Source organism: Humulus lupulus, chromosome 2 (genome assembly GCF_963169125.1).
Source record: "Humulus lupulus chromosome 2, drHumLupu1.1, whole genome shotgun sequence".
Lineage (NCBI taxonomy): Eukaryota > Viridiplantae > Streptophyta > Magnoliopsida > Rosales > Cannabaceae > Humulus > Humulus lupulus.
This window is the reverse complement of record NC_084794.1, coordinates 277,207,879-277,219,085: the sequence shown is the minus strand read 5'-3', so window position 1 is coordinate 277,219,085 and position 11,207 is coordinate 277,207,879. Positions and strand designations below refer to the sequence as shown.

The 11,207-nt window shown below is 40.7% G+C and overlaps 1 protein-coding gene across 1 annotated transcript; it reads left to right on the top strand.

The window, feature by feature from the left end:
• The first annotated feature begins 6,858 nt into the window (after positions 1-6,858).
• On the top strand, positions 6,859-9,171 carry LOC133815532 (uncharacterized). Its single transcript, XM_062248364.1, has 5 exons — positions 6,859-7,556; positions 7,698-7,847; positions 7,944-8,564; positions 8,658-8,783; positions 8,871-9,171. The coding sequence occupies exons 1-5, from the start codon at positions 6,859-6,861 to the stop codon at positions 9,169-9,171; spliced, it is 1,896 nt and encodes a 631-aa protein (XP_062104348.1).
• The last annotated feature ends 2,036 nt before the right edge of the window (positions 9,172-11,207 follow it).

Sequence of the window (11,207 nt, the reverse complement as noted above, 5' to 3'; positions counted from 1 at the left end):
AAGAATGAAGAAAATGGCTGAGCTCTAGGTCCTATTTATAGAGTTTGTGGAGTGAAACTATCCTACTAAAAAAAATACTTAAATCCTTAAATAAACATGATTATGACAAGTGTCATGCTCTTAGTGGTTTTGGAAGATTCTAGAGTTTCTAGATCTTTCTTTTATAATTAAATCTTAATTTCTAACTTCCTAAATCTCGTAACTCTAAAGTCACTTGTAGTAAAATCCAAATAACTGGAGTTGTATGATTTTGATTTAGACCATCTTTATACCATTAGAAAGCTAATTCAATTATCTACAACTATCTAGAAATACTATTTTTCGAAATTCATAATATAACTAGGTCAAAAATAGGTCTGAAGTTGCAGTACCCTAAAGTTACGGAAAAAATCTATTTAATTATTTAAATAACAACCTAATCCAAAAATATCTTAACTAACCATAAAATAACAAACTCTAATTCCCTAGGCTAATTTCGAATTTACTAAGCCCAAAATCTTATTGCGCTTTTGGGGTTTATGTAGGCTCGATCCATAACATTTTTTAATAATACCATAATTAATTTATTCTTATGCAATCTCCCCATTTTCCACAAGCAAGACTACTAATATCATACACATATTCTATACTATAATAATCATAACTACTAAAAAAATTAAACCTTATGTTATAATTAATAATCTTAAACTATAGATTAAACTTATAAAAATCCATAACTATTGCTACGAGCTTCCAACCAAGTCCCAACTTGAACCAAAATCCACGGAATATAACATACTACAACTAATACTAACTACTACTACTACTAATACTACTACTACTACTACTACTATCTAGCTAGTTAAGTAAATATTATGGGACTTTACACAAACTGATCTAAGAAGTCCTTGAACATCCTGATCATTAAGTCCATGAAGGTTACTAGAGCATATAATCTTATAGTCAAGAGCCAGGGTCTATCAGAATCTCATGCTCCCTAATACAATGTGCAGGTAAAGCTTTTACATTCTATTTAAGGAGTTAAGTACATAACTACAGAAATAGTTACCATTCCTTGAGTGAAGCTATCTTTTGTGACGAGTGTACATGCCCAGCTTGTCTTCAAGAACCATATACCTTGGCTCCCTCTGATACCAATTTGTAACACCCTAAACTCCAGGGACCGTTACGGTGCGCATTATAAACAGTGCTAAACTCGTTAATCAAGTCATTTGACCAAAATCGTGTAACTAAGTATGATTAACGGTTTAGGGATTAAAAATTTCGGTTAAGATATAACGTTTCATTAGAATGTTTACTATGTACATTGGGATCCCAAATATATAATTTAAAGGTCTATTACAAGAAAATATTTACAATCAGCCGATCTAAGTGGAAAAACAGGGTTTAACCCTAGTTCCTATTTCAACCCTCAGTCGTGGCAGTCGAGCAGCCGCATATGTACACATCGTCACCTAAGCTCTCCAACTCAAGGATGGTCCAGCTTTCTTTTGCCTTTACCTGGACCACATAGCACATGTGAGTCGAAGCCAAGCAAGAAAACCTAATATGCTCATGAGCAATAATAACATGTCATCAAATCATAAGGTGCATGCCTAGCAAATACAACCCTATTCAAGCAGGCAAATAAGTTCAAACAATGAACGAGTGACCGATCAACAAGTCACTAACAGGGGGTCTGTACCTTTAAACAAGTGACTAATCATTAAGTCACTATCAGGGGGTCTGTACCTTTAAACAAGTGACTAATCTTCTAGTCACTATCACGGGGTTTGTACCTTTAAATAAGTGACTAATCATTAAGTCACTATCAGGGGGTCTATACCTTTAAACGAGTGACTAATCATCTAGTCACTATTAGGGGATTTGTACCTTTAAACAAGTGACTAATCATCAAGTCACTCTCAGGGGGTCTGTACCTTTAAACGAGTGACTAATCATCTAGTCACTATTAGGGGGTCTGTACCTTTAAACGAGTGACTAATCATCTAGCAACTAACATAGGATTTCGGTCCCTCAGTCATGTGACAAAACAGTCACCTAGGCCTTTGGCCCTCACTTTGAGTAACTAGTCTTAGACTAGACAAGCACTTATCATTTTCATCGACCTTCAGGTAAGTCTAGCATTAATGCTCCTAGAGTCATTCAACGCTGATATCGATTAGATCTAATCTTTTATCGGCTCTGCGCTCATGACACTCATGCCATTTCTGACTCTCAGGTCAGTAAAATGCGACCAGTGCCGATTCTGAATAATCAGTGCCACACACAAGTAAGCAATGCTACCAAACATATATCATATGTCAAATATCTGAATAAAGGGCATTCAGCATGCTTACTTAACAATTGCTAGCATAATTAGGTACATGCATAAACACATAGACTCAAGCTCTGATCAATCTCATATCCAACATTCACAGCATGTCCTAATCACATGTTTCTCGTGCATCACATGCATCACATTTAAACATCCAACGTGCATCAAGAATAACCATGCATGTCATATACACAGGGTGCAGTTTTCTTACCTCTAGTTCGAGCGAGAATTAGAACAAGAACGACCCTTGAGAACGATCGACCTTTTAATCCTTTAGCGGTCACTTAGTCATAACCAAATATAACTTCCACCAATGAAAATCAACAATAATAGGATCTTTACCCAAACCCCACTCTCGGGACCTCGAAATGTACCCACATGATGAGTAGATTCGATCCCGGGCCTTAAGGATTGCAACCTCGAGCCAAAAACCCTTAAAAACACACAAAACGGGATTTTGAAGGAACAGGGTAGCGCCCCAGCGCTCAAGTCAGCATGCTCCTTTCCCTCAGTAGCGTTGTAGCGCCCCCAAGTGGGCACTATAGCGCTACACTCACCCTGAAAATGCCCAAAAACTTCTCCCTTCGAGTCCACCATTTCTAACCCAAACCAAAAGCTTCCCAACATCATTTAAACCCCTAATTGAACCCAAATATCATCTACATACAACCTAGGCATCATAACCCAATCATCCCTTGCAAAAACTCTCATTGAATTCTCAACTTTCCAACTTAAAAACCAAACTGAAACTCCAATGAAAACAGAGCAAGAACAAGAGATTCTATGGCTAAAAACTCACCTCAATCTCAGCAACACACCCTCTTCAATGGTGGAACACAACCCTAGCTTATCACAGCTTGGTTCCTCAAAAAGAGCTAGAGGAAATGGTGTACGGGAGAAGGCAAAGAAGGTGCTATGTTTTGGTTCACTTCCACAACCTTCTAATGGCTAATTATATACTGAGGGTGAAAAGACCTAAATGTCCTCATGCCTAAATAAAAGCCTTAACAGCCACCAAGGGCAAAATCGTTCTTTCCTGCCTATCTCATTAATTATAATTAACCCCCTCCAATTCCCGCTACTTCCAAAATTCTCAAACACCAATAATTCATATCCTGTTACCCTTTAATTCCCGGCAACACTCTAATCATTAAAATCACCCCAAGACTCACCCTGAGCCCTAAACTTAATCCCGTTATGACTAAACCGCTACTTTGCACTCAAGATCATCTCATGTCGAATGGCTTGAACAAATCCACATTGTAATGTGGCCTTATCAATTAATCACAAACATGCACCAAAATACACAATTATGCCCTCAACGAGCCAAATTACCAAAATGCCCTTATAATAAAATGTGGACTCATATGATGCATTTATCATCATATAATAATATAATTCACATAAACATGCATATAATAATTTAATAACATAATAAATCAATTATGGCCCTACCGGGCTCCTAATCAAGGTCCTAAAACTTATTAGGAAATTTGGGGCATTATAAGAAACCTCGTTCGAAAGGCCATCTTCGGTATATCCTCGTCCTTGATCCTCAGCTGGTAATAACCAGTTCGAAGATCAATCTTCGAGAATACCGTCTTTCCCTGCAGCTAATCGAACAAGTCATCAATCCTTAGAGGATACTTATTCTTTGTGGTCAACTTGTTCAACTCCCTGTAGTCTATAAACATCCTCAAAGTCCTGTCCTTCTTATTCACAAACAAAACTGGAGCACCCCGTGGCGAGTAGCTAGGCGTGATAAACCCTAAATCCAAAAGTTCCTGTAGTTGTATCTTCAATTCCTTCAATTCTACCAGTGCCATTCTATATGGTGCCCTCGACACTGACTCAGTCCCCGGTGCCAACTCAATAACAAACTGAATCTCCCTGTGCGGCGACAACTCTGGTAAATCCTCAGGGAATACACCCAAGAATTCACGAACCAATCTAGTCTCCCCCGTCCCTGTTGGCAAAACCCTAGTGGTATCCACCATACTAGCCAGATAGCCTATACATCCTCCCTGTAATAAGTCCCTGGCTCTTAGCGCTGATATCATGGGTATGGGGGGTCCACATACTGCACCCACGAAAACAAAGGTATCCTCGCCCTCCGACTCAAAGGTCACCATCTTCTTCCTACAATCGATAGTAGCTCCGTATCTAGCCAGCCAATCCATCCCCAAAATCATGTCAAAATCCTCCATACCCAACTCAATCAAGTCCATTGATCGTTCCCTACCATCAACCATCACTGGCAGTGCTCTAATCCACCTCCTAGAAACTACCAGTTCCCCTGTAGGCAATATAGTCCCAAACCCCATAGTACAATACTCACTAGGTCTACACAATCTATCAATTACCTTGCTAGAAACAAATGAATGTGTAGCCCCAGAGTCAATCAATAGAGTAAAAGGAGAGCTAGCGCTAGTAAGCTGACCTGCCACTACCGAGCGACTAGCCTCGGCCTCTGCTTGAGTCAAGGTGAACACTCGTGCTGGAGTCAAGCTGTCCACCTTCCATGCTTCCTTTTTCTTCGCTATTGGGAAGTCCTTCTTGAGGTGTCCCACCACCCCACACACAAAACAGGCCTTAGCCCGACATTCGCGTGGATGGCATCTTCTGCACCTCGCGCACTCTGGGTAGCTCATCCATGTGTCACCGCCTCCCTGACGGCCACCCTGAACACCCCGACCCCTCCTATCAGGGCCAGCAGCGGTCAAAGTGTCAGGGGTCTTCCTCTTCAAATAACTGGGGCCTCTGCGCCTACCAGACCCAGAATATGGAGGCACCGCTCTGTGACCCTTTCGTCTTGCAGCACTTTCCCTCCAGATCTTGTTCTACGCTTCCTCAGTGGTAAGAGCCTTCTCAACAGCCTGGGCATAAGTCGTCCCCCCAGGTACTGTTGTCATTCTCACATCTTGAGCTATCACAACATTAAGCCCTCTGATAAACCTGTCTTGCCTAGCTGCATCTACAGGCACAAGATCTGGAGCGAACTTCTTAAGTCTGTCGAACTTCAGAGCATACTCTGTCACCATCATGTTGCCTTGAACCAAACCCAGAAATTCATTAACCTTCGTTTCCCTGATGGCAACAATATAATATTTCTGACTGAACAAATCCTTAAATCAATCCATACCCAGAGTAATAACATCCCTGATCTGTGATGCCACTTCCCACCAAATGCGGGCATCCTCTCTTAGCATATATGCAGCACAAGCCACCTTGTCATGACCATCTACCCTCATGAATTCTAGAATAGCAGTAATCATACTAATCCACTATTAGACCTTTAGTGGATCTGGTCCCCCCTCAAAAGTTGGAGGATGCTGTCTCCTGAAATGCTCATACAACGGCTCCCACCTATTCCCAACCTCCACTAACTGTACAACTGGTGCCACTGTAGGTGACACAATGGGTGCAGCACTCCCTGACGGAGCCTGCTGCCTCAGAAGTCGGATCTGCTCATCTTGGCTCTGAAGCCAGGCTTGCATGTCTGCCATAATCTGCTGCTAGTTCTCAGGGATTGGCGGAGGGTTCTGTCCCTGGTCATCATCTCTTACCTTAGATCGTCTTGGACGCATAGCTATTTAAGTTAATCTGCAATCAGTGACTCGACAGTCAGACTATGATGACAGGGTAACAATCTTTCCATGCATTACTATTGGAACACAACCAATCACAAGCAGTCAAGATATAACAGTTTATCTAAATATTCATCCACATGCACAACAATGCTAATAAGCATGCCTCAATATCATCACACAGCAGTCAAGGGCCAGGCCCTATCAGTATCTCATGCTCCCTATTAATCAAACAGATATCAGCATTCATATTTCTTTCTAGTCACTTAAGCAGATAAACATGTATACACAATTACCAAACCCTGAGTCGAGCTTGTCTTTAGCGGCGAATGTACATGTCCAGCCAGTCTTCAGGAACCCTTAAACCTAACCTGGCTCTGATACCAAGTTGTAACGCCCTAAATAACCAAGATCGTTACATTGTGTGTTAATAAAGGTGCAAGGGTTGCTAATGAAGTCATTTAGTTGAAAATGTGTCACTAAACCATTATTGAACTAGGGTTAAAAGATTTCGGTCATAAGATAAATTTTCATTTAAATAAATGTTTGTTCAACGGGATCCCAAAAATAAACAGGGTAAAAGAACATATTACAAAATTCCAAAGGTTGTAAACAATCATAAGCCAATCTAATGGAAAAACAAGCATTTTAGGGTCTCATGTCTCTGTTTCATCCCTCGACCGTGGCAGCCGAGCAACCGGCTATGTACATTCCGCCCCTAGAGCTCTCCAGATCAGAGTTGGTCCAGCTTACTCTTGCCTTTACCTGCACCATGTAGCACCCATGAGCCAAGGCCCATCAAAAGGGAGAGGGAAGTTAGTGAGGACTGATATAGACAAAAAACATAATGCTTTTAAGGTTCTTCAGGAACAGGGGAAAGGAGGAAAAATTGGGAACTTAAATAACTCAAAGCTTGATGGACTACTCCAATATACTTAGTTGGAATGTAAGGGTATGAATAAGAGGGAAAAGCAATCTGTTATTCTGAATCTCTTAATAATGAATAAAGTAGGAATTGGAGCTTTATTAGAGAATAAAATGAAGAAGGATAAAGTTGATGATATGATGGCTAAATTGTTCCTTGGCTGGGATTACTATAGTAGTAATGTCAGAGAAGGCAGAATCTTAGTTCTTTGGCAGAAGTCGTTTATAAAAGTTCAGGTACTATTGGAACAACAACAATTTGTTCACTGTTTAGTTAAACTTACAGGCATGCAGATGGATATTTTGGTCACTTTTGTTTATGGTCTTAACACTATGGATGAGAGATTGGAGATGTGGAGGGGTCCTTCGTTTATTCATGTTCTGAACAAGCCTTGGTTGATTGTGGGAGATTTCAATGTTGTGTTTAACTTTGATGATAGAGCGGGAGGGAGGACAATAAGTGCTGCTGAGATTCTTGACTCTAAAGCTTGGCTTGCCCATACTCAGTTGGCTTCTCTAAAGAGTATTGGTTCTAATTTCATCTGGTCCAATAAGCAGGATGGAGGGGATAGGGTTTACTCGAAAATTGATCATGTGTTTATTAATGAAGATTGGATAGATGCATTGCCTAACTCTATTGCAGAATTCCAATGGGATGTCCATTCGGACCACTGTTATTTCCTTATCAAAACTCTCAAACTTGGTAATCTGGGCATAAAGCCATTTCGGTTTTTTAATTTCTAGATTGCTCACAGAGGGTTTAAAGAGGTAGTTATAGAAAGCTAGAACAAACCTATGACAGTGAGGGGTTTGCTGGGTGTGACTAAAAAGCTGCTTCGTCTAAAGCATATTCTGAAAGCTTTTAATAGGGAGGAAATTGGAGATGTTGAGCAGGGATATCATCAAGCAAAAGGTGACTATCAACTGGCACTCACTAGAGCTCAAGCTTCACCAACATATATTGCTGCTCAGGAGGCTGAAAAAATAGCAGCAGATCGTTATCAAGATCACTCTGCCAGGTACAAAAGTTTTTTGATCCAACACAGCAAAGTTACTTGGCTGTAGAAGGGTGATGATAATAACTCATACTTTCATGCGTGCATTAAAAAACGAAGGGAGGAGAACCATATTATTTCCTTTCTGAATGAGCAGGGGGTCATAATTGATGATTACAACGAAGTGGTTCATCATTTCTTGGACCATTTAAGAGGTTATGTGGGAATCTCTAGTTCAGCCAATAGTACTTTTAATTCTCAGTGTATAGAGTTGGGTCCTTGTCTGGATATTGAGATGCAGCTGAGTTTGACTAGGGAGTTTAGGAAATCTGATGTCAAGAAGGCTCTTTTTAGCATTCCAGGCACAAAAAGTCCAGGGTCGGATGGATATGGTTTTGAGTTTTACAAGGCTATGTGGCAGAATATAGGGGATGACATATCAGAGGCTATCCTTGAGTTCTTTCATTATGAGCAGATCCCTGCAGAGCTTAATGAAACAGTTCTTGCTCTGGTCCCTAAAACTGATATGCCTAGCAGAGCGGTTAACTACAGGCCCATAGCGTGTTGCAACACTTTATATAAGTGCATTTCAAAAATGATATGTAGTAGACTCTCGGAAGTTTTACCTAATCTGATAAGTCAAAATCAAGGTGCCTTTGTTAAAGGGAGATCTCTAGCTCATAATATTCTTATTTTTCAAGATTTGATCAAGAATTATAATCGAAGAAATACTTCCCTGAGGTGTGCTTTGAAGATATACCTAAGTAAGGCCTATGATATAGTAGACTGGTGCTTTTTGGAGAGGTTGTTAATCTGTCTAAGATTTCCTACCAGATTCATTCATTGGGTGATGGTGTGTCTCTGTGGCACTTCTTATGTTCTCATGTTGAATGGAAGATTGCAGGGGGGGTTTCGGAGTGTTAAGGGACTTCGCCAAGGAGACCCTATCTCACCATTACTGTTTGTCTTGGTTATGGAATACCTCACTCGGCTGCTTCAACTAGGGGCTCTGCAAAAATATTTCTGATATCACCCTATGTGTAAAAGCCTTAAGGTTATTAACCTTTGCTTTGCTGATGACTTAGTGATTTTCTATAAAGCTAACAGCGGCTCAGCCCAGATTGTTAAACATGTTTTTGAGGAATTTTGCAGTAGTACAGGGTTGAAGGCCAATCTCAGTAAATCTCAGGTGTTTTTTGGAGGTGTTTCGGCTGCTGTCAAGGTCCAGCTGCTTCAGATTTTGCAGCTTGAAGAGGGAACTTTTCCTCTTAAATACCTGGGGATTCCTATGAGGCCAACAAAATGGAAAGTGGCAGATTGTGGTGAGATTCTTAAAAAATTAAACTAAGGCTTCACACTTGGGCTAGTAGACATCTATCTTATGCAGGGCGGACTCAACTCATCACATCAATTCTTTTGGGATTGTGAAACTATTGGATGAACATCTTCTTGCTCCCTCAAAGCATAGTCAAAGAGGTAGACAAGCTTTGCTTGTGGTTTATGTGGGGTAACAATGGTACCAGGAATAATTTTCATCTCACCCCCTGGTCCACTGTTTGCTTGCCAAATTTTTTTGGAGGTTTGGGTTTCGGTGAAGGAGCTAAGTGGAACAAGGAAATGCTTGGCAAATATGTTTGAGCTATTAGTCACCAAAAAGAGACTCTGTGGGTGAAATGGATTAACACTGTCTACTTAAAGGGTCAAAGTTTCTGGCAATACCAACTTAAGGCAGATTCAAGTTGGTATTGGCACAAAATTTGTCACACTCGAGAAATTTTTACTCAAAAGGATATTGATGAAGCTGGCAGTCAAGGGAGATTCAAAATTGGTTTACTTTATACGAGATTTATACACCAAGATCCAGTCAAGTACCATCCCTTTGTGTGGAATAGGATGAGTGTGCCAAAGCATCTATTTATTACTTGGAAAGCGGTGAATGATAAGTTGTTAACTCGGGATCACTTGCATAGGGTGCTTATGAATCTTGATTACTTCCGCTGCCCGGTTTGTGAACAAACTGAAGAGAACCATGAACATTTATTTTTTGATTGCTTTTTCTCTCAGCAGGTGGTGCATGAAATCGAAGATTGGATTGAATGCAATTGGCCTTTAAAATTCAGTGGCTGGACCCGATGGATTGAAGATATGAGAAGAGGTGTTAAGGCAGCGATTGTGGGGGCTGTATTCTTAGCAACAATTTATTACATTTGGTATAATCGGAATACTTGTTATGTTAATAGTTACTCTCATAGAGTCAATTTTATAGTAGATATGATAAAAAAAAAAAGATATTAGCTATAGAATTAGGTGCTTTATACAAAAGAAAATGAAAGGAAATGAGAGGATCGTTGTAAGGAAAATATGTTCCTTGTAATGTTGTTGGTGCCTTCTCATTGAGGGAGGTTGTTAGATTGTAATCTGGTTGTGATTAATAAATATTTTCTTTCTTGATAAAAAAAAAACATTAATAAACATACCATACAATATCCAGGGTCGACGCCCTTAGGCCGCACCCTCTATTTATCCCACTGACTCCGGCTCACTTAGGCCGAGTCGCGTCCTTGTGCGCCAATATTAATTTCGGCATTCTTAGGCCATTTATCTCATGTCCCCATGGCATAATACCATCACATGACACTACATACAAGCATAGAGAACTCTTAGTCCCAGCATGACCACAAAATAGGGTACAGTTTTCTTACCTTTGTTTCCGAACAGAGAAGGTGAATTGAGTCCGAGCACGATCCCTAGCCTCGAGCCTTAGCGTCAAACCTAGTCACAAGAATTATCAATATCTATCAACTTCCAATCAGAAATAAAATACTTAGGTAGCAAAACTAGCCTCCGCGACCTCAATTTTTACTAAACCGGGCAATAGAAATTATCCCGAGCCCCTAAGTTCAAACCCCCGAAACCTAACAACACTAAGAACTCTTCCAAGTTTAAAAACCCCAGGCGGGTCGCGACTTGGCCCAGCCAGTCGCGACTTGACCCAAGTCAGAGAACAAGCTATCACACCAAAGAGGAGGCGGGTCGCGACTTGGCCAAGCAAGTCGCAGCACACCCCTAAGTCAGAGAGTTCCCATGGCCAGGAGGGCCACACGCGCCGCGGCGCCCCCAGGCTGGGTCACGGCGCGCCATATGTACCCAGGAAAAACCTGGGTTTTCCTCCTTCTTCTTCCAACCATAAACACTCAACCAAGCCCATAATTTTCCCTCTTTGATCCCACCAATTCAACATAAATCAAGTTACAAATTAAGACCCATATTCACCTATTTCTTAAATCTAATACTCTCAATCACTAACATAGAAACTATACCTCAACTCAGTCATAGTAATCAAGCATAACCCACTGAAATTCCTACCCAAAACTCACTCTATCA